Here is a 27,635-nt window from a genome sequence, read left to right as displayed (position 1 = left end):
CAGCTACCCAAAAGTGGAAGTACTGGATCAAAGAGAATGCCTATTCTGAATTTTAACAGATATTTTGCCAAACTGTCCCCCCTTTCCCAATAACTCCCGCAAATACCGCTCATTCCCCACACCTTTGCCAGTACCGGACAATACCAGTCTTTTAATCTGCAGCCAGTCGCGTGGTTAAGGAAATGACGGGAAACCAGTGTGGCTGAAACAGAAGGGACAGGTGGAGCCCAGTGTTAGATGAGCCTGAAGAGGATGTGACAAAGGGCAAGAAAAGCGCCTAGCCCCGAGACGTCCTCATAAACACCCCCTCTAATGAATGGATCATTCAGTCGCAAGCACTTTCGACTTCCGCAGCCGACCAGCGTTCTGGGATTGCAGCCACTTGCCCGTCGCAGGGGTGTGTCCTCCGCAGGCCCCGCCTCCGCTGCGTGCGCACGTCGGGCCGCCTGCTTGGCTGCGGCGGCTGCGGCGGCCGCGGCGCTGAGCTAGACGCTGAGTGACGCGCGGACTCGGCGCTGACGGGCAGCAGACCTGACCCGCGGCCGGTGAGTGTCCGCGCCCTGCCGCCCCTCCCTCGGGGCTCCTCCGCGGGCCTGGCCCGCCCGGGCCCTCGGGAGCTGGGCTCGGTCGGCCATGGCCCGCTGCGCCCCAGCGCCCGCTTGAGGGAGCCGTGGCGGGCCAGGGGCGGGGGGCGGCCCGGAGGGGGCGAACGCGGCGAGCGGGGTGGGGGCCGAGCGGGGGGACCCCGCTTCCTAGACGGCGTTTCAGAGGCCCAGGGAGGCCTAAGCCGCGAGTTCGCGTAGTTGTGCCCCGGGGGAGGTGACCCCCTGGTCGCCGCGGGCGGACTTGGCGTTCCCGCGGGGCCTGCAGCCTCTGGCCGCCCAGCCCGCACGTCTGTCCACCTTGGGCCGGCGAGAACCCAGACCTGGCCCGGCGGCGGAGAGCCGTGCCTCGGCTGTTGGCGTGGGCCGGGGCTCTGCCCTTCCTGCTCTTGACTCACCTCGGTCCGTAGGGCCCTTTGAGTCACTGTCTTGACTGACGGAGTGACCCGCGGCCGCCAGATTGCGAGGGACCAACGTCAGGGGCAACCGGTTAGTCTGGCAGGGAGTCTGCTTGTCACCTCATAAGCGCAGTGCCCTAGGTGTATTAATTGTCTCGTAAAAGCTGCCAGGACCGCCTTGCACAGTCTTTGCACAAGGCCTGTGTCATGTCATTTAAATGACTTCTGATGAACTGGTTGTTGTGGTCTGTGGCTGTTCATCCTATTGTCTTGTATTCATGGCTCTGTGAACCACACAAGGCGGAGCATGATTGAAAAAATATAAACATCCTATGGCGCTCTACAGTTCAGGAAGCCCTCTCACTCTCAGCCCCTAACAAAACCCTGTGAGTTGATAGTTTTCCCACAGGTGAAATGGGTTTTAATGATGAATCTTGAGTTAAGAGATTTAACCTGCATCCCACAATCAAGAAGATGGCACAGATGGCCTTGTACCTGGTGGTCTGCTCCCAGATCCCATGCTCTTTCCTAAACAGAGCCATGGAGGTTGGAAATGGATTATGTTATTTAAACTAGACATTTTTCCCTCTCCCCCTAAACTGCCCTCCCAAGCAGAAGGAAACAGGGAGCTTACTGGTTTTATGTATTTGAATTTCTGTTAGGCATTAACCAGGTGTTTTGATTAAAATTTTAACTGTCATATTAAAATTTTTAGGTTTTCTTTTGCGAGGAGGAGGATAAGGAATATAAATGAGTAAATCTGTGCTTTTAAAAAAATTATTATTTTATATTTATTTATTTATTGGCTGCTTTGGGTCTTCGTTGCTGTGCGCGGGCTTTCTCTAGTTGCGGCGATCGGGGGCTACTCTTCGTTGTGGTGCATGGGCTTCTCATTGCAGTGGCTTCTCTTATTGTGGAGCACGGTCTCTAGGTGTGCGGTCTTCAGTAGTTGTGGCTCGCGCACTCTAGAGTGCAGGCTCAGTAGTTGTGGCGCCCGGGCTCAGTTGCTCCGCGGCATGTGGGATCTTCCTGGGCCACGGCTCGAACCGGGGTCCCCTGCATTGGCAGGCGGATTCTTAACCACTGCACCACCAGGGAAGTCCCTAAATCTGTGCTTTATTCATTATGTTTTTTTCAAGAAACATCACAAGACAAGACATCACAAGCTTACCAAGAGCTAACAGTTCATTTGGGCATTTCAAGTTTACTTGGTGAAATTGGGAAAAGTTTTCAAATACAGTACCTAAGCCAAAATACTCTTGGGGGTATGGGAATTCCAGGGAGCTTGGAAACACACTTACTGAGTGACCTTGTCAGACTGGCTATGTGAAGAGGAAAAATCTGTGATTCCCCCATTGTCTGACTTGATTTCCTTTTTTCCTTTGCCTGAGCCAATGAGATGATATGCTGTGAGTCACCAGAGTCAGGAGTATGAGCTACTCCAGAAATGACAATGCCAAGGAGAAGGTGAATTACAGAAAGTAAAGTATTCATTGCCTTTGGCTTACCGTTCCTTGAGTCTGTTGAAAAGCAAAATAGCTGGGACCTTTGGGCTACCTTGGTTTTTTGGTTTCTTTTTAAAAGCTGACTCTCTTCATAGGATAGTTGGGCTCTGTTCATAGGATAGTTGGGCTCTGTATCAGGTTTGCACCAAAAACTGAAATATTACTCCTCTAGGAGGAAGATATTTTTGAAAATTGGAATTGTATATTTCAGTGTAAAATTCAGAATTTAGTTTGTAACTCCTTGGAGAGAAAGATTTGAACAATACATTACCTCCTTGTATGTTATTGACCATAGTTAACTAAAAAGTGATAAATAGACATTTAATGCAGTCTCTTTTTCTGATACTAGTTAATGGGAGAATTAAGAGATCTGGGTCACATTTCCTTTTGTGTTGAACACAGTGAAGGTTTTTTGCTTTTTAACTTAATTTATTATATCTGTTAGGTTTGTTTGTGTAAAAGTATAGGACGAAAGCTCTGCCTTTTATTATTTATTTATTTATTTTTTTAAGAAGATGTCGGGGTAGGATCTTATTAATTTAATTTATTTTTGCTGTGTTGGGTCTTCGTTTCTGTGCGAGGGCTTTCTCTCGTTGTGGCAAGTGGGGGCCCCTCTTCATCGCGGTGCACAGGCCTCTCACTATCACGGCCTCTCTTGTTGCAGAGCACAGGCTCCAGATGCGCAGGCTCAGTAGCTGTGGCTCACGGGCCTAGCTGCTCCGCGGCATGTGGGATGCTCCCAGACCAGGGCTCGAACCTGTGTCCCCTGCATTAGCAGGCAGATTCTCAACCACTGCACCACCAGGGAAGCCCCTCTTCCTTTTATTGTAATCTGAATAATCTCTCAGGGTATTTTTTCCCTGCTGAGAAGCAGTGCCATTACTGATTAATTCTTGCCAGCAATGAGAGAGAGTGGAGGGGGCATATCTTTAATTGGAACAGTTAATATAACTGCTTATACTGGGGTCTTCCTGTTTTTTATATGGAAGTTACTTCACTCTGGTGACCACTCGGGTGCTCTGTGATAGTTCACTCCAAGGTTTACTTTTCCCTGTTGACTTCATTTATTTACCATAAGATGTCTCCTATTATATTACACATTGTAAAGCCAGCTAATGAAGGCATCTGGCTTTAAATTCTTTTAAACTTTCTAATAAATCTGACACACAGTACTGAAATACAGCAGCCCATAACTGATGGTCTGGTCTAACAGTGTTACATATGTTTACAGGATATGCAGTTACATTTATTCATAAATCCTTTCTGTATGACCAGTGTCTTTCCATTAAGAATAACAATGGTTTTGTAGTTCACTATAGATAATTTAGAGGTGCGTAGCTATTATAAAGGGAATATGTTTACAATCAGCCCATCAGAGGACTACATCTAAATTGCGATTGTGGCTGACTGCAGTGGAGCCAGGAACTCTTTCTGGGTCGTCATATCAACCACATCTATAGTCAGACCTTACAAGGTAATATTCTAAACCTTAACTAGGCATTTCAAAACAGCAGTTAAATTCATGAGGCTCTTCTCAGTGAGCAGGTTCTAATGTTGCTTTGATGTAATTTTAAAAGGCTTTTAGCAAACGTGCATTTCCCTATGTGATACATTTCTTTTAAGCAAATATTTTAATAGTAATCCAAGGGCTGTTTAGTCTGCTTTTGGAGTAGGAATTGCATCAGATTGCGTGTCTTCTTGCTGTTCAATGATGTGATGTTGAGGAGGGTTCTTTTTTCAAATGTATGCTTAAGTATCTCTCTCTCTGAAAGTCTACATATACACTAACTTTTTGTTTGCACTTCAAAATGATTGGATTAAGTACAAAATTGAGCTGATTAATCAATTTGTAACCATTATTTTCACAAACAGCTATTCAACACTAGACAATGTTGTTTTACATGTGTGTATATGTATCCAAATAATACATATTAATTTATATTAGAAAGAGTGAAAAATAAACGGTTTGTTTCTCCCCAAAAAGGAAGCTGTGGTATATTTTTGATCATGAGAAAAACATTAGCCCCTTGAGCTGCAGTTTCTGTGTCTGAAAAATGAGATTAATTCTTGATGAGCCTTCAAGTCTTGAGTGCCTTGAATGCTGCTTTTCAATCTAAGACAGGGGTTTCCAAACTTTTCTGTTTCACTAAGTTTGGGGTTGGGCCTGGGAACCTGTGTTTTTAAAGTTTCCCATGTGATTCTTGTTTGGGGCCTCCTTGTCTAAAGCCCAGGCTGGATGGAAGAGGGAATAGATTGGTAGCAAGGCAGAGAAGTAAGCGACAGGATACATGAGGAAGGAGACAGCAGAGAGGACAGGAAGGGCGGATTGCTGCACACAGTGACTGTGGTCAGCTTTTCTGCCAGAGGCCCAGCAAGTGGATATTCTTTTCTCTCCACTTAGGGGAAAAATTAATTTTTGTCACACGAATAGATTTGTTTCCTTCCCAGGAATATCATAAGTCTAATTATTGTCATAGTTCTCAGTAACTTTAAAAGGGCTTTGTGGAAGAATGGCATAAAGAGACAGGTGTCTAGCACCCCGGCAGCCTGACTTTTTCTCAATACTCCCAGCTTCTTGCCTTTCTCCCAGTGAGCTCTCTCAGTCTTGGAAGCCTCAAGTTTCACTGTCTTGTATTATATTCAATCCCGCAGTTACCTTAGGGCTATGGGAAGGTGCTAGCATGATTAAAAACAATTTGCCATCATGCTTTTAGCTAATCTAGTTGGCTGACCTGCCTCCTCAGTCACTGGGGTGATCATATTTATTATGCCAAACAGTGGGACCCATAGTCTGAGCATACAGGTATACTGAAGGAGTTGGTGAGACAGGATATTTGAGTCAGAACTGTCCTGGAAAATCTGGAACATAAGGCTCCATCTTTAGCACTGTTGTCTGTACTGCACAATTAGCATTTATACTATAATACACCTGTTACGTCATTTATCTTTCTATTTCTCTCTGTCTCTTTCTCATTTGAAAGCTGCTTGAGGTCCTGAACATCTTAGGCCTCTTTGTAGTCGTAGATCCCATGAGCATTATAAGTGTTTGTTGATGATAAGATGGCATGTCACATGCCTTCCTTAGTACTGGATCTGCTATTCTCTCTGGCAAGACCACTAGGAGCTGCTGCAGAGGAGCTGTTGTCACCTGGAACTATTTCCAGGGCAATTTGGAGGAGGGCAGGCAGATGAAGGGGAACAATCGGTGAGCAAAACTGAGTGTGGGTGGGAGTGGGGGCTAGGTAGTAGTGTTTGAAGGCAGATGAGAAAAGCAGACGTAATGAAGTGGCATTAAACCTTTACTCCCTTGATTTTCTACAGGAAGGCAAGGGGAGAGTCACGCCTCCTCTTTGCTTAGTAGTAGCAGGTATCCCACTAATTAGAAAATAACTTTTAAAACACTCTATTCTGGGACGTCCTTGGCAGTCCAGTGGTTAAGACTTCGCCTTCCAATGCAGGGGGTGTGGGTTCGATCCCTGGTTGGGGAGTTAAGATCCCACATGCCTCGGGGCCAAAAAACCAAAATATTCAAAAACAAAAACAAACAAAAACACTCTATTCCTCTGCCACACTTGGGTTTTTGTCAGCCTTAGCAAAATTTCTAAGTGTCTGTGCTCAGTGTCATGTTTGTCTTGCTTTGTAACACTTTTTGTGTTTGCAAAAAGTCTTACCGGCAGACCCAGAAGGAACAAAGTGGGGTGACTGGCTGCTCTAGGTTATGCTTTCTTCCCTTTGCATGTGGCTTTTCCGGGACTTATGCCCAGATTTTAAAGTCAACACATTCAAGTGCAAACGCCTACAGGTAGAAGGACAAAGAAGCTAACTATCTGCCCATTTGGCACACATGTCTTGCCTCTATGGTGTGCAGACTATTGGCACTGAGGGGATGTACAAAAACAACAGCAAATCCAGCAATCCTTGTTCACAGGGGGTTGGCAGTCACCTTGAGGAGGTGCAAAACAGTAAATTCACTTTGTATGGTTTATGATTGTTGTTTTGACACTCAATATTCTGCGAGGTCAGGGAAGTATGGAGCTGAGAAGTGGAAAAGATGATAATTTGAATGAAACCCACTGGGTTAGGTAAAAGACAGAGTAGGAAGAGAAAAGAAGGAAGGAGGGGAAACCCCTCTTTAATGAATAAGCATTAAGGGGTTTTACTAAAAACATATTACCCACAAAAGGAATGTCTCTCATAAAGTAACTCATCTAGAATAGGGATTCTTAACCTGAATTCTCGGTCCACAGGTGAACTTTAGGGGCCTGTGGTTGCTCTGGAATGGCATAGGTAGCATTTTTTAAATATATAATTGTTCTGGAGAGAGAGTTTGAAGTCTTCATCTGATTTTCAAAGGGATTTGCAACTTCAAAAGGCTAATGATTATTATATTCTGACAAATACCCTTGCTACCCATCTTCAGAAGTGCACGTCTGTGAATTTGTATCTTCAGATGAGGAGGTATTTCCATGGAAGATTAGAGACAGAAACCGTAGGATTCCTTTGTAAACAAGAAGCCGCCTACCAAATATCAAGTGTCATGGGACATACTTGAGTGTTCATGCAAAGGGCAGCATGTTCCCACATACACAGTGGTCTAATCTGGTTCCCAGGAGTGGGGTAGCTAAAGTGCCTTTACCTGACTGGTGTGAGTAAGGCTCCAGGTCTGCCCTCAGGGACCTTATAGTCAAGTGCAGCCAATAGAGTGTGTACCTGTCTGTGATACAGAGCTAGAGCCAAGCAGGAGTGTTGGGGAGAGGGTGAGTTGGCACAGAAATCACATGCTTTTTGGAAGGTCAGGATGTTTTTCAGAAACTACTAGACTGTTGGAAACAAGGTATGAAAGAGTGGAGGGAGCCCTGGGCAGGTCTGTGAACAGTGCCTAATTCAAGACCAGCTTCCCTCTGCTGCTTTGGACATGCAGACCTAAAAGACTGTCCTAGAGCTGCCGTCACTTAGCACACACGGCGAGAATAGAAACCGTCTGTTTCAGAGTGAGTGCCCTAGCTGCCCCAGACCACAGCCAGCAAAGCATGCTGAGCTCAGGGCTCCTGAGGGCGGAGGAGGAGCTGAGCTCCTGCCTCCCACCCGCCCTGACTGCTTTAACTGTGGATGCTCCACTGTACTTGCTCCATGTATTAGCCTTCCGTGTAGGGTTTGGTTTGAGAAAAGGGGTGAGCATACCTCTCAAAGCCCTGGAGCACATGATTCTCTTCCTTTCTTGACATTTGCCCTCCCCATCGTGTCTACCTTTTTTACCCCTAGTTATTCATTCATTATTGCCTAATCAGGTCCTTAGTCAGCAGTAGATGTTCTGGGCTATTTGAGTTTCCTCTCGATAATGATTAGTGGTGACAATGATGTTTGACCAGTTCTGGAGACCTCTTGGGAATTACAGGCACCCATTTCATGTATCTTTTTTTTTTTTTTTTTTAATTTATTTATTTTACTTTTGGCTGTATTGGGTCTTTGTTGCTGTGCGCGGGCTTTCTCTAGTTGCGGCGAGCGGGGGCTACTCTTCGTTGCAGTGCATGGGCTTCTCATTGCGGTGGCCTCTCTTCTTGCGGAGCACGGCCCTAGGCACACGGGCTTCAGTACTTGTGGCACGTGGGCTCAGTAGTTGTGGCGAACGGGCTTAGTCGCTCGCGGCATGTGGGATCCTCCCGGACCAGGGCCCGAACCCGTGTCCCCTGCATCAGCAGGCGGACTCCCAACCTCTGCGCCACCAGGGAAGCCCTCATGTATCTTTAATTTATGTATTTTGTGCAGGCTGCCTCATGGAACAGGAAGTTATTCGTTTTACAGTGGCAAAATGCTGTTTTTTTAATTTTATTTTATTTTTGGTAAATTGCGATCACTGTAGCATTTTGCTTTTCCCCCTTGCAATAATAACCTAATGCCTTGGTGTATTTCCTCCAAAATGTGCTTAAAGACAGGATATGGGCATGTTAAAAGAAGGTTGACACCTTCCCTAGACTAACGAACATGAAGAGAATTCTGCTGTGAAATCCCTTCTCTAAAGCCAACTGGGGGAAAATAAAGGGTTTTCACAGAGGTGGACAGCAGGAAGGGTCAGTGGTTTGTGCATGCATGGAGTGGAGGAGTGCTGGTAAGCGTTTGTTACCTGGACTGTTAAAATTTTGCCTATCCATTTCTTTTCTTTTCTTTTTTTTTTTTTCGGCCGCGCTGCGCAGCATGTGGGATCTTAGTTTCCTGACCAGGAATCGAACCCGCATCCCCTGCAGTGGAAGTGCAGAGTCTTAACCACTGGACCACCAGCGAAGTCCCACCTATCCATTTCTTTAAAAAAAAAAAAAAAAAAGGTAAGGCAGTATTCTGCTCTTAATCAGGCTTTCAAAGTCCTTAAAATCTAAAAGGTGTGTGGTCAATAGCTGTATCTGTAGAATGTTAGGAAGCCAGTTTAAAACCAATGCAGTGCAACATTTCTCTTTCAGTGAGCTATTTGAGCACAGAGCATCATGTGCTTGGTCCCCCTACAAGGTCTGTGTCACCCCCCACCCTCCATCAGTAGCAATTTCTGCAGTAAAAATACTGCTCAAAGATGCTTACTCACTAGCCAGCATTTTTCTTATTTCTGGGATTCACTGTTAAATGTTCTCTTTGTCATCTGCTCTTTGAGAATACCTTGATTTTGAGAATACCTTACATTCTGGAAATTGTCTATTCACTCAGCAAACCCTGATTAGGTAGGTACCCTGTGTTGGGCTGTAGGAGACAAAGATAAATGAGCCATAATCCGGAAAAAAGACATGTGTACAAATAAATACTGTAACAGAATACAAGTGCTATAATAGATCATGAAAGGCTTACTTAGGTAGCCCTTAATGTAACATCATGCCTCCAATATCATCCAGCTCATTGTTATCTAGACCTTATTTTTAGAAGCAGTACAACTCCATTTTCAGAGGAATAGGGGAGCTGCTCTGTCTGAAATGGGTGGGGGAAACCCAGTCTTTCCTGCTCTGCCTCCTGTTAAATACCATCTTCCCTGCAGCTCACTGAGAAGTGCCTCTTATTTTATAAATGAGGATGTTGGAGTTCAGGGCAGTCGTGTAATACAGCTAGCTAGTGCAGACCTGGTAGTAGAGCTTAGTTCTCATCCTTAGCCTACTTGTCAGTCAGACACCAGACTGATAAACAATAATTAGATTTTCTCCCAGTTTTATGTTCTATTCCTCCAAGAAGTCAGTGAGCACATTTCTGTCAGGGCTTCACCTCTGCCTGGCTTTGTTACTGAGCCTACTTTAAAGGTTTTGCCTCCTAGCGATCTAAATACAAATCAGTCCTATTCCCAGGAAGGTACTGTGACCCTTTTCATTGTCATCTGTGGGCAGTGCCAAGTTGCCCCACCTACAGCCTCTTCTGTTTTCTGGTGGAAATTCAGTTTCCTCAGAAATCTCTGTAAAGGATATTTGATGAAGGTGTGATGGATGGTGTGAAGCTTAGCCTGAAAACAAAGCTCTTCTTGTCTCTGTAAACTGATGAAGGGATGAGAGGTTCGAGCGGGGTTTTTCAGCCTTGGTGCTGTTGACGTTTTGGGCTGGATAATTGTTGTTGTTATTGGGGTGTGTGTGTGTGTGTGTGTGTGTGTGTGTGTGTGTGTGTGTGTGTGTGTGTGTGTGTGTGTGTGTGTGTGTGTGTGTGTGTGTGTGTGTGTGTGTGTGTGTGTGTGTGTGTGCGTGCACACTTGTGCTTTCTGTGGGATGTTGAGCAGCATCAGACCGACCTCAGACCCACTAGATACCAGTAGCACAGCCCATCCTCCAGTTGTGACAACCAAACATGTCTCCAGGCATGGCCAAATGTCCCTTGAGGGATAAAACGGCCCCCATCTGAGAACTGCTGGGTTAGGGATTGATCGGCAAGAGACCTAAATGGAAATCAGAATTTTCAAGTACATTTTTCATTTACCTAAACTTTTATTTACAGCGATGAGCTGCTCTAAAGAAACAAAACAGTAACATGTCCCGTCCCCGATCCTGACCCTCTGTGGCATGGAGGGGCTTCACCTAACTCATGTTCAGAGCCTCCTTAAAAGAATTTGAACTCTGGTGATCATCTTCCTTTAGGTCCTTTGCAAATTTTATTTTGCTAGAAATTCCAAGGTTTTTCTGTTCCTTTCTTGGTATCTAGTGTTATCAGAATGAAAACAGAGGTTCTTCACAGTGAGCATTCAACTCAGTCTGTGATCCCAGTATAGACTTGATGCTACCTGTAGGGCCTTTCATAGAGACAGGGGTTTTTCCATTTCTTAACTAAAAGTATACAGGAACATTTGTTAACTTTAAGTGACACTTTCTTTAGTTTATTAATCAGCATCATACTATATGGAAGTTTTATAAGTAAATTATCTCATTTTTATACCTACGTTGCAGAGTTGTTATTACTATCCTTACAGATGAAGAAACTGAGACTCAGAGAGGTACCTGGTCGAGGGCCACCCAGCAGGTGTGCAGCAGAACCAGGGTTTTCTCTCTGTCCTGCCTGACTAGAACCTGTGCCTTGACCACAGCCCTTTGCTGCCTCTCAGCCTGTGTGTGGCAGGGGATTCTCTCTTGGCTGGGCTTAGTTCAGGTCAGGTTTGTTGGGCGCTTACCATAGGCCAGCTCTAGAGATCATCATGCAATTCAGTCATTGCCTCAACTCCTTTGGTGTCCTGTCAGCACAGCATTGTGCTGTGCAGATAGGACTTCTGTGTGTATGGCTGCTGTTAGATTTGTTGAGCCCATCTTCCAGAAACTTTGAGGTGGAGGGATTCGGTCTGCATGTCATAGGATGTATACCGAAATACAAATACTTATATTTGTATCTAAGTTAATAGTCACATTTATACAGATGCTGAGCTACTGCCGGTGACTACTGCATGGGGAGGCTGTGTCCTGGGCATTTCGTCTTGGTGAGGAAACTAATGCACATGGCTGTGGAAATTTCATGGATAGACCAGGTAGAGTAATGTGTGATGATCTGTTATCTCTTACCTTGGATCTGAGAAGGCTTCAGTGAAGACCTAGAGTATCTAGAAAAAGAGTTTGAGGGCATTTTGCTAAGTAATCACTGTGCCACCTTGATTTTTCTGCCTTTCAAGTATGATTTTGAGGGGTGTTGCAAGTAAATTGTTACTAACAGTGAAATTTTTGAATATTTTGTCCTTCAAAAAATAAGTTTTATTGAGTTAAAGATTATCCTTATAAGTCAGCTCTCATTCTGAGATGCTTTTTAGAGTGGAAGAGAGGGCTGCTGTTACAACTAACTGCTGATAACTTCACATCACCTACAGTATATTTTTTCTACCCTCTAGCTCCTGGCTACTCCTAGGGATATTTTCATCCATGTACAAATAGGCCAGATATACTGAGGGAGGAAAACAGTTGCGCACCCCCATTCCTAGGAGCTGTTGCCTCATTTATTAATACAGGGAACCAGAGAGTTGAGTGGCAGCAGGCTGCCTACTCTGTGCTCCTGACTGCTCCTCCAGTGGAGGCAGGACCTGCTGGGAACGCTGGGAAAGCCGAGCCTCTTACTCTAAGAAAGTCCGGTAGCTATTGCTGCTGGTCCCCTGCCACCATAGACACAAGCCTGTGAGGACAGGGCCAGGGTCTTGGAGTTGCCAGTTCTTGGTCAGGGCTTGTTTCCTTGCCACCACTTCACCCACCCCTTCCCCTGCTGCCAGAATCTAGGCAGTCGTGAAAAAGCCTGAGAATGACACCTAACTCTGTAGGGCTGTGGAAATATGTCAAGATCCCAAACAGGTCCAAAGTGAGACAGAGGAGCCACCTCATTAGATTATTAGATTGACCAATGCCTTGGCCTGTGGAGTTGCTAATCTTATAAGAAGTTTATGTTGATGTACTTCCTATCCATCACACTACTGTTTCAAAGGCAGATGTATTTTCAGTAGACAGAAAGGACTGAATAGGTCTTAGACACTTAACACATGGAGGACACGCTTTCAGATTCTTAAAACCAGGTCTTCTGTTTCTCTGTAGTTACTATGGTAATAGGTACTATAGAAATGTGCAGACTCTATTGTGACTTCCTCTTGGTGTTGGGATGCCCCAGAGCCTCTGGCTTCATTGTCCACCAAGACCTGGCAGATCTGGCTGCTTCCTTCCAGGCACTGAGTGGTGGTGGGGGTCGGGGAATGGAGTCCCAATCCTCCCCCTTGGGACCAACCATCTCCAGCCTTGGCCTGCCGTGTTAGTCAACAAAAGTAGGGCTCTCCAGGGGACAACCTTCTCGGGTTGCCCTGTATTCTGAGTGAGCCAAGATGAGAGTTGTGGGGATGGGCAGCAGCAGCTTCTGAATCTTCAAATGGGAGCCTGAGCATTTACTTCTCAGAAATCATAGGACTGAGCTCACTTTTCATACTAAAAAAACAAATGGCACTCAGTGGTTTAGCAAACCCCTCCACTGTTAGCGTAAATGCAGTGTAATATAACCTCAGTTTCCATGTTCCTAGTAGTCTGTCATGACACCCTACTAATTTCACGTTCATGTACCACTGAGGGTTAGCTGGGGACACAGGAGGAATCACCTTGCATTCAGAAGGACTCAGGTTTGGTCCCAGCTCGACTGTTTACTCTGAGTGACCTTGGCCATATTACTTAATTCTCTTGATCTTAGTTCCTTCATAGTCATGGGATTCTGCTCGAAAGTGACTTAGTCTGGTGTGTCCACATCTGTTAGACTTTAGTCTGGTGCTCTTCCTCTGCACCACCCTCTCTTGGGTGAACTTGAGGGCCTTTGGTCCCTGCAAGGATGCTGCTTAGGTTCTGTTGATCCTGTTTGTACAGAGGAAATTACCTGGGAGCCCATAGCACTTCTAGGTTTTCCAAAATGGAAATTCAGCAGAAGCATCCTAATCATCCACTCTCTCCCTCAACTCCCAAATGCTATTTGTAGTCATCATTTATGAGAGAAGCTGAAGTCACAGGTGACAGTTGTTGCACCTGAGTGAAAGGAAATGTGGCTGATCACTTAACCCACAGGACATGTGCTTTCAAGATTGTTCCAAAGTTGGAATGATTTTTGTTTGATGGAGATGACCCACCAGCATTTACTCTGTTACAACCAGCCCTGTAGATGTCTGGTGCCTAGGCTTTGTTCTTATAAAATCCCAACCTAACCATTTTAGAATTCAGTCAGTACTTCAGCCCCTATCCCTCCAGGTCCTTCTCATGGGACTAAAGAGTCTTGTCTTCTCAGCCCTGAGACCCAGTGGCACTCAGGGAACAAGGGCAGGTCTTGTATTTATTTCATTTGTAGTAGGAAGTGGCGTCTTTGGTGCCAGCAGCAGTAGATTTCTGGCCTCTTCTCTGCTCTTTTCAGTGTTTCAGGTTTCGTCCCAGTGTTTGCTTTTGAATTCTTGCTCAGCTGTATTAGAATGTGCTACAGATGAGCCCACCCCTCCATAGTGAAAAAAGCCTGCCAGAGAAGTCTTGGACTTCCTGAATCACGCCAGTTTTTGAGGTTACTAAGAGACTAGTGCCCTTAGTTGCTTTCTGGTTGCTTGTTGCCCAAATATGCAGGTGTGTGTTGAGTAAATCTGATGCAAGAGCTTTGTGTCCCTGGACTCCCCACTTTTCCAGGAATCCTTGTTTGAACTTGCTCTTTGTCAAGAGGTTAATAGTCATCCATTCATTCAATGAACTGTGGGATTGAATTCACCCAGTGATCAAAATGAAATGGGTGAAGCTTGTGTGTAAGATTTCCTGAGGTGTGGCAGCACCAGAGTTCAGAGACCTCAGGTCATTTATTCTAGAAACTCAGAAGGTATTGATCTAGGTGATGTGGTTTCCTCAGGGTTTTGGGAGGCCCCTCTTATCACTGCTTCGTAGGGTAAGAGCTGAGTCAACCCTGTGCACCGCTTCCAACATCCAGCTTAGCCAGCATCAAGCAGCATCTGCAGTGTGGATTTTCTAGCTTCAGTGGTCACAGGTCTCACCTCAGAAAGAGCAGGTATTCCCATTTCCTGACACTGTCAGAGGATGAGGGCTGAGTCAGAAGTCCTCAGGTGTGACCTGCCCAGAATTATCTAGGGATTCACCAAATTTCACATTCTTCCTCAGTGTTTCAGAATCACCCAGCTGCCCGTTTTCGCCAACAACTTTCTCAAGAGAGCATTTGAGCAGCGTTAAGTTTCATGAAGCACTTGTGCACACATTAGCTCATTTAGTCCTCACAGCACACTCGAGAATGTGGAGCAAAGAGAGTTTTGTTACCCAGTTTTATGGATGATGAAACTCAGCCTTCAGAAGGTTATGACTTACCTATAGCCATGGAGCTACTAAGCATTGGAACTCCAACCCAGATCTTTCTAACTCTAAAGACCATACCCTTTGTGCAGGACCCAGCTACCTTTCCATTCCCGAAGGTGAGCTGGGTCTAGAGCAATAATCAACAGTAAGTGGGAGCCCAAAAGTGGCCCCTGTAAACTGACAGGTCCACTGAGCTCCCCCCTCCCCTGCATCATTCCAGCCCTCCCTGAGGTCTGGGAGCAGTGCAGGGACAGTCAAGGCTGTTTGCTACAGAAAACAGGTTGCACCTCCTCTTCATATCCATATGCCAGCTGGGGTGCAAAACTGGCCCTTGGTGCAGGGTTTACGCTTATAAATACTGGATTTTAAACAGTGCTGAGGAGAGCAAGTTTATTTCCACGTTGCATCCGGGAACAGGGCTTCTTCCCCCTGTTGAGAATTTCCTGGTGTCCTAGCACGGTCTGAAAAAAGCTCACCAGGAGTGTCTTCTAGGGTAGACCAGCTAGTAAACAGTTCTGAATTCATTCTCAATTCTTTTTGTAACATTAACATTTGTTATAAAGTGGTTTCATGGTCATTATCCTGTTTGATCCTAGTAATAGTTTTTTGTTGAATGCTGGGCAGGTATTCATTGCATTTTACAGGTGAAAAATGGAGAAAGCTGGAGAGATTTGGAAGCTCTGAAGAGATGCACCTTCCTGCCCCCTGGCTTCCTCTCTCCTTCTCCCTCTCCCTCCACAGTAGCCCTAGCATTGTTTGTTCCCCAGATCATATATAGGGTTAGAAGGAGGATGTTAGAATTTACTCGTTTTGTGTAGACAGATATTCAGAAAAGAACTTGCATGATGAGTAAGCAACCCATTTCTTTCTTTTTTTTTTTTAACATCTTTATTGGAAAAAATATGGAATGCTTCACAAATTTGCATGTCATCCTTACGCAGGGGCCATGCTAATCTTCTCTGTATCGTTCCAGTTTTAGTATATGTGCTGCCGAAGCAAGCACAACAACCCATTTCTTTATCTGCTGAGGCTTGCCTGATAGGAGTATGTGGCACCATTAAGAATTGACTTGGCCTGATTATGGGATTGTTCAACAGAAACAGGTATTCTCACTTAAAGGTGAAAAGGGGATGTAGAGAAGGAACAAATCCTATAGTCCAGGAAAGGGGGTGTCTTGGACTCTTGTATTCTGTGTTTATCATCTGAAAACATTTATGGGGCACATATTGTACATGGTTTCTGTGACAGGTGATGCATCGTTTTTAACTATGACCCTCCTGAATGTCACAATATGTGGGTGGGGTGAGATCATAGACAAAGATGTGTACAGTTGAAAGGTATTAGTTCAGCCAGAAGAGTGGAAAACACACAAACACATCTCCATGGGCTGTGGGAAGAAGGCTGCACCAATGACCAGAGGCACCTTGAGACAGAAGAAACCAGAGGCCTCATTACCAGCAGTACTGGCTAAGAAAAGGAGTCAGAGCCTGCTGAGGCGCCTGCCCTCACAGGCCCGCGGGTGAGGAGCAGCCTTGCTGGGCAAGGGGAGAGAGGATGTGGGACTGGGCCTGTGTGGTGCTGTCAGAGGGACCCAGGGAGTCAGTGTCCACCTCTGATGTGGGGAGAGCAGCCCGGGGCAGGGACTATGGGGGAGACCCTGGGCTGCTGGAGCCCTGGGAGAGGACTCTGGGGGAGCAGCAGAAAAAACAACACTGGCTCCTAAACGAAAGCAACAGCCCAGCTGGGCCCTGTGAGGTGAGAATGGCCTTGGCCAGCTCAGAGGCATGGGAATTATAAACAAGTCATTAGTTAGAAAAAAACCAGACCACCAGAAAGAGGGGTGGAGGTAGAGAGAAGGAGGGAAGGAGGGAGGGAAGGAGTCAGATTTGAAGAAAAATAAAACCAGATTTCATACCATTTAATTCAGAGAGGTAGTACCCAACTAAATTTTTTTATTATTTTACTTGGTATTTTAGAATTTAATCCATATTTTATTGTCACCCCTCACCCGCCCCCTTCATTTAGCTAACTTTGTCAGTAGGCATTTCATTCATGCATCAGCAACAATTACAGCTCAGGTTGGAGACTCCTCAGGGTGCTGTGCTGTACATGATTTGGAACATGGTATTGGACTCTGAGAAACTCAGAGTATGAGGGAGTCTTGATCTGTCTTGTAGGATGCTTATAGTTTAATGGGGTGGGAAACAGGCTGATGGCACTTGTGGAAGATGAAGAATAATCATCTCTTATAAATGTGACGCCACTTCTAGACCGGAGTGAACTCTGAGCCGCCAACAGCCTTCTAGGAGGCAGGCAGGGACTTCTGGTGCCCAGTAGGAAGCCATTCGGTAGGGAGGGAGCAGCCACTCACCTTCCGTCTGGCTGCTTCCTCCTCTGTGTATGTGGGAAAACAGCACTAGCTCATGTTGTGGGCATCCCATGAGTTGCGGTAGCTGATAGCTGGTCACTGTCAATTCCAGTCAGGCAGGAGAACTGTTCTCATTTCAGGGAGCTGGTTGCCTGCCTTTCCTCCCCCTTCCCCGCTCCTTCCTCTCTAGTTCTGGCCAAGCTCAGCAACCTGCCCCCTTCCTTCACTTGTGGTTTTCCAGGGCAAAGAAGAAGAATGGGAATGAAAAAAAGAATTGTTACGGATGAAGTCTCCACTGTGCCTTTTGGGATCACCAGGTGGGGAAGGAGTGGTGATTGTGTTTCCGTCTGGCAGCCGTGTCCCAGGCTGACTGACCTGAGATTTGCTGATGTGAGTCTCTATGGAGGAGGATTTAATGTCTTTGAACATGACTGTTTTTTCAGAAGCCCTAGAGTCTTGATTGAGCCTGTCATTTACCAGGGCAGAGGCTTTGAAATGAGTGTTGTGGATCTGCTGGGCCAGGTCCACAGGAGGGAACATTGGTGATCGGGACGTTGTTGCCGCTTCTCTCAGATCAGGTGTGGGAGTGGGAGTGAAAACCAGTAGTGATCGGGTGAACAGCTAGGAGTACAGGAATTATGGAGTTATGGAAGTAGATTTTACAAACAGAAAGTCACAGTTTTCTGGAAGTAGAAGAGAGAGGGCAGATCGACCTTTCTAGAATTAGTAAGAGCAAAGTAAAGGGCCCAGGGGACTTCCTGGTGACCACTTGGTACAGTACAGGGTCTTAGCTGGTTTCCTTGGTCCAATTGCTCTCTCTCTCCCTCCTCCCATGCCTTTCCTTCCCCCCTTTCAAGAGAATTGAGCCACTTTATATGAAAGAAGGAGCCAGTTAGCTAAAAAGTCCAACAAATAACAAGTATTCATAGTTTTCCAAATTCCCTTCCTGTTACCATCAGTATACTTAGTTGTAGATAGTCGTAGTCAGTGTTTGGGGGCCTTTTTTTAACAAAGAAGTTTATGTAGACTTCTTTATGCAGGGGTAGAGCCCGTCAACTTGTTGCTGTGGTGCCAGGATTCCATTGTTTACTGTTGTTTGAGTAGCCCTGCCCTGTATTGTTAGACTGTGTGACTTTTTGCAAATGTCATAGTATGGCTACTTATCATTTTGATTACTGTTAATACTTCTTGAAGTGTATTTCCCACAGTGGAATATTTTGGGATCTTTCTGTTTTTGTTGGGGGGGTTGGGGCAGCTTCTTGTTGATAACAAGAGGTTGAAGTCTAGAAAGGTTCCACATTTATGATTTGGCCTCTGATTTTCTAGGGATTACAGTGGTTCCTACAAAGAAAAAAGGATTTGAGTGTAGAAGTCAGCCTGACCAAGTTTGGCCATGTAGCTTTTCAGAGAATGAAGTGATTTCTGTTTCTGACGTGCAAGGTGGCTCCTGAATGCTGCACCCCAGGCCACTCCCTTGAGGAACAGTGGCCAGGCCTCAGGAATGGACACAGCCCTCTTCCTGGCTCCGAGCCTGTGTGGGTTGAATGTACTAACTGAGCCTTGCTGAGAATGTTCTCCTTCCCTGCCAGATGGAGTTTTTAGCCTGTGTAAAAACTCCAGGACTCAGTATTCTTGCCACTGGGATGGAATAAGCTGGTATCTGTCCTTGTTTCAAAGCAAAATCCTTAAACCGTGTTTTGAGTTTAGAACCTGTTGAAGTAGTGGACCGCAGAGTGCGCTTTGCTGGCCACAGATGCCTGCTGTTGGCGGCACGCATTACACCCACCTTCATTCCTTTGGATTTGTTGTTCAACATGTGTTTATGGAGAGCCTGTTATTTTGGGGGCCCTGGAGCTACAGCAGTGAAGCAGACAGCTGTGGCCACGCCCCTGGGGGCAGAGTCGGGCCTCCTGAGAGCTGGGAGGAAGGAATTAGGGGCTGTTGGGCAGGACCAGGTTGAAGAGCGTGGGCGGAGGGTGTGCCTGAGGGAGGACTGGCACAAATAAAGTGCTGCTGAGAAAAAAAAAGCCAAGACGGGCACTGGAGGAAAACTGGCTTTGCCTTCCTCTGTGTTTTTAAGAGAAGCAGAAGCCTTGTTGCTCAAGTGACTACACCTCCCAGAATGTGCAGTTATCAAGTAAAACAGTTAATGGTCAGATTTAATCGCTCATACAATCACTGCTGTGCAGCATGATGATCAGGTGGAGGAATTTACCTAAGTTACTGCAGTTGGTAACCTAGGCAACCGAATGGCATTTGTTCTTGTCTTTGCCTGATTTTAGTTTTTTCCTGTAAGCAGCATGCGGGCTGCAGTCCTCAGGTGCCTGGGGCGTGTCCTCAGTGTGGCCGTGCACCTGCCTAGAGCCTCTGGGGCCTTTTACTGCAGCTCCCTCCTGTGGGAAGCCTAGAACTCTCATCTCAGCACCCTCTTCTCTCTGCAGTCTGAGTGCCGAGCAGCTGGGGACAAATTGTGGCTCTCAGGGTCCCTAAGGGAGTGGAGCTCAGATGTTCTTTCTTAAAAGTCTGGGGAATTCCCGGGTGGTCCAGTGGTTAGGACGCCACACTTTCACTGCTGAGGGCCCGGGTTCCATCCCTGGTCAGGGAACTAAGATCCCATAAGATCCCGCAGGCCGCGCGGTGTGGCCAAAAAAGAAGTCTGTAAAGTTGGGTCAGTATGAACAAGCTGGGGGAAGCTATGTGGGGCTTATTCCACAGTTGGCAGAGTCTACCTCGACCCCTCAGAAAGAGGACACATAGCTGGGTAGCCTTTCACCATCTCTGTGGACTGTCCAGTTTCTAGCTTTGTTCATACTGTTGCTTGATCTAGAGGCACTTCCTCTCCCCACCCCAGATCCCGTCTGTTGTTGATGGTCTGCACCATACCGTCACCAACACTTTGATAGAGAAGAGTGTATCTAATTTGGAGTCAAAAGAAGGTCCCATTTTCTATATTTTGCTGTTTCTTTTTTTTTTTTTTTTTTGCGGTACGCGGGCCTCTCACCGCCGCGCCCCCTCCTGTTGCGGAGCACAGGCTCCAGACGTGCAGGCCCAGTGGCCATGGCCCACGGACCCAGCTGCTACGAGGCATGTGGGATCCTCCCGGACCAGGGCACCATCCTGTGTCCCCTGCATCGGCAAGCGGACTTAACCACTGCGCCACCAGGGAAGCCCTATTTTGCTGTTTCTTTTCTCTCTTCTTTTCAGCTTTATTGAGTTATAATTGACAAAATTGTAATTGTTTAAAGTGTGCAACGTGATGATTTGGTATATGCATACATTGTGAAAGGATCCCCACAATTAAGTTAACACATCCATCACCTCACATATTTACCTTTTTTAAAAAAATAAATTTATTTTACTTATTTTTGGCTGTGTTAGGTGTTCATTGCTGCGCGTGGGCTTTCTCTACTTGTGGTGAGCGGGGGCTACTCTTCGTTGCAGTGCGCGGGCTTCTCATTGTGGTGGCTTCTCGTTGCAGAGCACGGGCTCTAGGCGCACGGGCTTCAGTAGTTGTGGCCTGCAGCCTCAGTAGCTGTGGCTTGCAGGCTCTAGAGTGCAGGCTCAGTACGTGTGGTGCGTGGGCTTAGCTGCTCCGTGGCATGTGGGATCTTCCCAGACCAGGGCTCGAACCAATGTCCCCTGCATTGGCAGGCAGATGCTTAACCACTGTGCCACCAGGGAAGCCCCTACCTTTTTTTTTTAAGTGAGAACGCTGAAGATCTATTCTCTTAGCAAATTTCAGTTACGCAGTACACTATTATCAGCTATAGTCACCATGCTATTCATTAGCTTCTCAGACCTTATTCAAACTGAAAATTTGTACCCTTTTACCAGGCATTACCCATTGCCCCCACTCCGAGGCAGCCCCCATTCCACTGTGTTCTATGAACTGAACCTTTTTTTTTTAAAGATTGTGCATGGAAATGGTACCATGCTTTGTCTGACTTATTTAACTTTCTGCTATTTTCCAAGTGTTCTTGGGCAAGTACAAACCATTATATCTAATATTTACTGAGTGCTTACCAAATGGCAGGCACTATGCTTCCGTATTTTCACTTAATCCTTCCTGTCATTAATCCGATTGTATAAATACTAAATCTAAAGGTGAGAGAAGGTTCAGAAAGATCCTGCTGAGCAAAACCATGCCTTATAATATCCCCAAAGATAACAAAGAAGATGTTATCTAGAGAAAACTCAGGATATTTAGCAAAATACTAACTGGTTGTATCTGTGGGGTGAGATAGAGGTTGTTTTTTACTCTTTATACCTTTCAGGGACCTTTATGCCTTCTTTATACCTTTCAAAGACCATTTCTTGTACTTCTTTGTTCTGCTTGAACAAAGAAGTACCTATTTCTGGGTAGAGCTCAGTAATGCTCAGTAAGTAGATGCTGCTTGAGGTAGAAAGTTAAGGTCTCTTCTTTTCTTGGCTTGATTTGGCCTGAGTTGGTAGCCCTGGTCTTGCGTTACTTTGTTAGTTGTTGGTGCAGCTGTGCTGCTGTTCATCTGGAAAGTTCCCAGATGGGCTCCCACCCCTTTGCACTGCCGGAGTGGAGGGTGAGCTTGTTGTGTTCTGGGACCGTATCTCCCTGGCTGAGGAAGGCTCAGCTGTGGCAGCAAGCAGCAGGCACCGATTGGCTAACTTGTTATTTCCATCAGCCGGGCAGAGTCTGGAGTGGGCTGGGGACAGTTTGCTTGCGTGGTGACTCAGTGTAGCTGATGCAGGTTTTCAGGGGCCTTTCAAGCAGCTCTGCTTTAAAGCAGAGCTGCTCTGAATGGCCTGGCTTGACGTTCCACTTTGTGTGCTTCTCTGCACAAGGCCACCTGCCTTTAACAGGTAGGCTGGACTGGCTTAGATGAGCTTGCTGCCGCACTGAGAGCTGCTGCACTGCTCTTTTTTTTTAAATGATGTTTTCTTTGTTATTTTATGTTTTGGATAACTTTTAATTTTGCTATAATTTCAGAAATACAGAAAAGTTGTAAGAATAGTACATAGAACTCTTGTGTACGTTTTATCCAGATTTACCATCAGCATTTTGCCTCATGTGCTTTACTTGTGTGTGCTCCCCCCTCCATGTACGTGCCTGTACACACACACACACACGCACACGCGCGCTCTTTTTCTCTGTCTCTGAACCATTTGACAATAAGTTGCAGGTAGTATGCCCCGTTACTTTTGAATACCTCAGTATGTGTTTCCTAAAACAAGGACGTTCTCTTAACTAACCACAGTGCAATTATAAAAAACAGCAAGTTCAGCATCAGTGCAATACTGTCACCACTGTCCATGTTTTGTCCATATGCAGATATAGTCCCAGTAACGGCAAAGCTTTATTTTTAACAAAAACATTCCTGAGGCACGTGGGTGACTCTTTGCTTATATTGCTCAGGGGAGAGCAGAGCCAGCAGGTGTTTGGGGGACGTGACTGTCGTGGGCGCCGCATCACCTACTCCTCATGTCTCTGCAGGACCAGAGTAGTGAGAGCAGCAAGAACCACACCCGGCAACGATGTCAGCGGAACTGGAGACCTCAGAGGGGGTGGATGAGCCAGAGAAAAAGAGCTCTGGGGCCCCAGAAAAAGAAAACCACACCAGGTGAGCGATGGGGGCTGGCCATCTTGAGTCAGGTGGGCCCAGGGCCTGCCATGCCCAGCACACCTGGCTTTAGGTGCTGGAGGCACCAGGTGTGGTCAGAGTCATGCTGCTGTGGTTCCCGGACGCCAGGCTGGCACTGAAGAGACAGCATATGGCACCCTGGGCTGCTCAGCGCTCTGCCCGCTCCTTCTCACCGTCACCTCCATCATACGAGGAGGCAGGACGGGCACTGCTAGGAATGCTGAATAGTGGAACTTGATGATATTCCTGGTCCTTTTTTCTTCTTAAAATTCTAAGCGTTTTGTCATCTGGGGTGAGAAAGGGTAATCAGAGGCAAAGCTGGCACCTTTTCCAGTGTCTCCCACCCCCTCGAATGTGGGAGCAACTCTAACTTCAGGGCTTTCCTTACTGGGGAGGACCAGTTCACTCAAAGCCTCTAGTTACCTGGGCCTGTTCTTCACTGTTCTTAGCCTGTCCTTGTAGCCCTGTCATTGGCAAAGTTCTTTTTTTTTTTTTTTTCTGAATATTTATTTTTTATCAAAGTATGGTTGATGTATAATATTATATAACTTACAGGTGTACAGTATAGTGATTCACAATTTTTAAAGGTTATACTCCATTTATAGTTATTACAAAATATTGGCTATATTTCCTGAGTTGTACAATACATCCTTGTAGCTTATTTTATACATAGTAGTTTGTACCTCTTAGTCCCCCACCCTTATATTGCCCTCCCCCTTTCAATCTCCCCACTGGTAACCACTAGCTTGTTCTCTATATCTGTGAGTCTTCTTTTTTGTTATATTCACTAGTTTGTTGTATTTTTTAGATTCCACATGTAAGTGGAATTTAGTATTTGTCTTTCTCTGATTTCACATAGCATAATGCCCTCCAAGTCCATCCATGTTGCTACAAAAGGCATTATTTCATTATTTTTTGTGGCTAAGTAATATTCCATTCCATATATGTGTATGCATGTATGTATTATATATATATATATATCTCACATATTCTTTTTTTTTTAAATTGGAGTATAGTTGCTTTGCAATGTTGTGTTTCTGCTGTACAGCAAAGTGAATCAGTTATACATATATCCACTCATTTTTAGATTTACTTCCCATTTAGGTCACCACAGAGCAGTGAGTAGAGTTCCAGCAAAGTTCTTTTTTTATATCTTGAAATAATTGCTAATAATAAACTGTTGTCAGCACATGAGTGATATGAGCCAGTCTCCTAAAGAAGCCAACAGAGGCTGGGCTTCGAGAGGTCAGGTTTTTCTCGCTCTAGTAGATGATTGTGTGGACGCACGTGAGCCCCTACTCGGTGCGTTCTCCACTTTGTCTGGTACTGGCTACTGGCATCTGTCAGCACCACTCCATCCTGCGTAATTTTGTTAAGAAGCACAAACCTAGGTCCTGGCTCTAACCTCCCCGGCCTTTATCTCATTTGCATCCTCCTACTCCTGGACCCAGCCACATGTAATCCTGAAGACACTGTGGGTCCAAGGTGGGAGGAAAGCAGCAGGGCCACCCCAGGAGATGCATGGTCAGTCCTTCTCAGTGGTGTGGATTGCAGGAGAGACATTCCCAAAGGTTGTCTGTTCCCTGAAGCCAGCACACGCTGTGGTGTGTTTGTTCGGGCACTAGGGGGCCACAGTAGCAAAGCGTCATTCATTTGGGTGGTTCAGAGAGACACGGATACTGTGGAGGAGTAGGTCACAGTCATCCAGAGTATCTCCCAAGTCCTTGGAGCAGACTCACGTCTGCCTGCCCTGTGCTTCTTGGTAAGAGGCTGGAATCAAGTTTCTGAGCAGCCTCTGCCTCTAGCTCAGCAAGTGGTCAGCCTAGAGCTGGGAAGGGCTAATACACACATGCATGCTCTCTCCATAGGATGGCGGACCTCTCCGAGCTCCTGAAGGAAGGGACCAAGGAAGCGCATGACCGGGCAGAAAACACCCAGTTTGTCAAGGACTTCTTGAAAGGCAACATCAAGAAGGAGCTGTTTAAGGTTTGTGCCCTAGGTCATGGACTGGGTCGGGCTGGGGGCCTTAGTCCCATGAGGAAGCCCCCCTGGAGAGCCTTTCTCCATACTACATGCTTTCTCAGCGAGGCTGTGGTTTCATGTCTTAAGTGGAATAACATAGTGATGTAAAGGAAGTGATCCATGTTCCAAAGAATTCACCGTGTCATTAAGAAACAAAAGCTTCCTGCACATGTGAAATAATTCACTGTATAAAAGTAGGCCTTTGGGGAATGGAGGGGGGTGCTACTCGAGCTTTTGTCTACAACTGCTCAGAAGTGTGGGCAGTGGGCTCGGGAGTTGCTGGCCAAGGTCTCCCTTTCCCATGGTCTCCCCATCGCCCTCGGCAGCTGGCCACCACTGCACTGTACTTCACATACTCGGCACTTGAGGAAGAGATGGACCGGAACAAGGACCACCCGGCCTTTGCCCCCTTGTACTTCCCCTCGGAGCTGCACCGGAAGGCGGCGCTGATCAAGGACATGGAGTATTTCTATGGTGAGGACTGGGAGGAGCAGGTGCAGTGCTCCGAGGCCACCCGAAAGTACGTGGAGCGGATCCACTGCGTGGGGCAGAATGAACCAGAGCTGCTGGTGGCCCACGCCTACACCCGCTACATGGGGGACCTCTCAGGGGGCCAGGTGCTGAAGAAGGTGGCCCAGCGGGCCCTGAAACTCCCCAGCACAGGGGAAGGGACCCAGTTCTACCTGTTTGAGAATGTGGACAATGCACAGCAGTTCAAGCAGTTCTACCGGGCCAGGATGAACGCCCTGGACCTGAACCTGAAGACCAAAGAGAAGATTGTGGAGGAGGCCAACAAGGCCTTCGAGTACAACATGCAGGTACTGCCAGGGGTCAGGCGGGAAAGGGCCTCTGACCGCGGGGGGCCGCTGTGGGTCTGCCTGAATGGACATCAGTGCACTAGGACAGAGGGGCTGCCCAAATGGGCATCAGTGCACTAGGACAGGAGCTACAGCCTGCCCGAGAGAAAGTCAAGGGACCAAACAGGCCAGAAAGCACGAACCCAGTCATAGCTCTGCCTTGTTTGATAGCCTGTGTGTTGTGTTTTGGGAAGGCGAGTCCCCAGCACATTGAGGGGTTGGGAAGGAGAGAGCCATCTCCCTCCCTCTCACCCCAGGATCCTGGTCTTAAGGAATGGGTTTCCCCCTTTTTAGCAAGGATTGCTATGAGAAGCCCTACTTGATAAGTTCAGGGAGAGAACCAAGGAGAGTGAGAATGACTCAGTTTACAAGTAGCTGTTAGATGGGCCCAAGTCTGGGGAGGCTGATTCTGTGTCCAGAGCCCAGGCCCAGCCCTCAGCACCAGAAAGTTGCCACGGGAGGTGGTGAAGCGCCAGCCTGACCACAGGCCTGGCAGCCCTCTAGTCTGATCTCAGCAGGCCTCTGAGGGCCACTTAGGCTAGATCAGCCCTGTCAGGGCCTCATTCTCCCATGTTCCTCCTTTTCTGTTGTTTCTTGCTAAAAATACCCAGTGGCTGGAAGTAGGGAAGTACCAGTGCTCACACAGTGTCTTGGGGCAGCGCTTTTGCTTTCTCCTATCTGTCCCCTGGTAGTTTCAGTTGTGGGCTGTCAGTCTGGGCAGCACAGGCGCGGCCACACCTCCCAGAGCTCGGCGGTGGGGCATGGACTGGGGCTGCTGCTCTGCACTCCTGAGCAAGCCTCGCCTGCTCCAGCTCCGTGTCCGGGGGAGAGAGATTTTTCTTTGAAAACAGAGGATACACAGTCCAGTGATGGCTGTCGATCCTCTGCACCTGCAGATATTCAGTGAACTGGACCAGGCTGGCTCCTTGCTGGCCAAAGAGACCCTGGAGGACGGGCTCCCTGTGCACGATGGGAAAGGAGATGTGCGGAAATGCCCCTACTACGCTGCTAAACAAGACAAAGGTAGGTCTCGTGTGTCCTGAGCTCCCCCCAGGGTGGTTGTGTCCGTGTCCCCCGCTGATGCCATGTCCCTTGTTGGTGCTGCCGTGCAGGTGCCCTGGAGGGCAGCAGCTGCCCCTTCCGAACAGTCCTAGCTGTACTGAGCAAGCCCAGCCTCCAGTTCATCCTGGCCGCCAGCGTGGCCCTGGCTGCCGGCCTCTTGGCCTGGTACTACATGTGAAGGACCCACCACCCATGCTGGCGCCCTCCTCCTGACCACTGGCCTGCCCTTAACCTCCACCCACGACCAAACTACCACCTCAGGTGACTTTTTTTTAATGCTGGGCTTGAGAAAACAAGCAACCAATAAAAGCCAGATGCTAAAGCCTTTGCCTGTCAGCATCCCATCTGTGGGCCAAATGCTGACTTGGGTGCAGGCCCACCCTCCCTGCAGCCCCCAGGCCACGGCAGCAGGAGCCGCCATTGCAGCTCAGCGGGCCAGCCTGGGCCTCTGGAACCAGCTCTGCTGCTGGGGCACCCACACCTCTGACCCCAAGGCTCTTTCCCTCTGCTCTTCCTCGTCATGTTGGCATTTAGGTGGGCATCTTTCCCCTGTTGGGAGTGGAGTAGCTAGCAAGTTCAGGCTCCCATAGCCCTGGGGTCAGGGGGGGCTCCCTAGATGTGGCTACTCTTCTGCAGGACCTCTCCTGGGGGCAGGGGCCAGGAAGGGGGCAGAAGCCAGGCTTGTACCCTGCCTCAGAGGCCCTGGGAGCTCTGTCCTGGGTAGCCAGTCCTCATGCCTCTCAAGCAGAAACCTGAGTGGGGTCTGTTTGCCCATGGCCTGTCTTCTCTGACCTGTGGAAATGCTACTGCACTCAATAAAATGGACTCTGACAGCTGCCTCGCTCCTTCCTGGTGTGATGTCATCCTTCTCGATGGCCCCTGGCAGCCCCTCATGTGCTCCCAATACTGCTGGTCCCGTTCCAGCAGCGCA

At 47.2% G+C, this 27,635-nt stretch overlaps 1 protein-coding gene across 3 annotated transcripts; it reads left to right on the top strand.

Moving 5' to 3' along the window:
- The first annotated feature begins 407 nt into the window (after window positions 1–407).
- HMOX2 (heme oxygenase 2) lies at window positions 408–27,540 on the top strand. Of its 3 annotated transcripts, XM_082670818.1 has the most exons (7): window positions 443–545; window positions 8,697–8,823; window positions 22,615–22,742; window positions 24,632–24,749; window positions 25,112–25,603; window positions 26,539–26,665; window positions 26,755–27,540. In XM_082670818.1, exons 3-7 carry the CDS (start codon window positions 22,657–22,659, stop codon window positions 26,880–26,882), a joined length of 951 nt encoding a protein of 316 aa, XP_082526944.1. In that variant the 5' UTR covers window positions 443–545; window positions 8,697–8,823; window positions 22,615–22,656; the 3' UTR covers window positions 26,883–27,540. The 3 variants fall into 3 exon arrangements, with proteins under 3 accessions (XP_082526942.1, XP_082526944.1, XP_082526943.1); XM_082670816.1 differs by lacking the exon at window positions 8,697–8,823 and having other exon boundaries at window positions 408–545; window positions 22,616–22,742; XM_082670817.1 differs by lacking the exons at window positions 443–545; window positions 8,697–8,823 and adding an exon at window positions 11,359–11,467 and having other exon boundaries at window positions 22,616–22,742.
- Window positions 27,541–27,635: the final 95 nt, after the last annotated feature.

This window comes from Grampus griseus (genome assembly GCF_964374135.1).
Source record: "Grampus griseus genome assembly, chromosome: 14".
Lineage (NCBI taxonomy): Eukaryota > Metazoa > Chordata > Mammalia > Artiodactyla > Delphinidae > Grampus > Grampus griseus.
The sequence above is the reverse complement of the archived record's forward strand: the minus strand, read 5'-3'. Positions and strand labels throughout refer to the sequence as shown.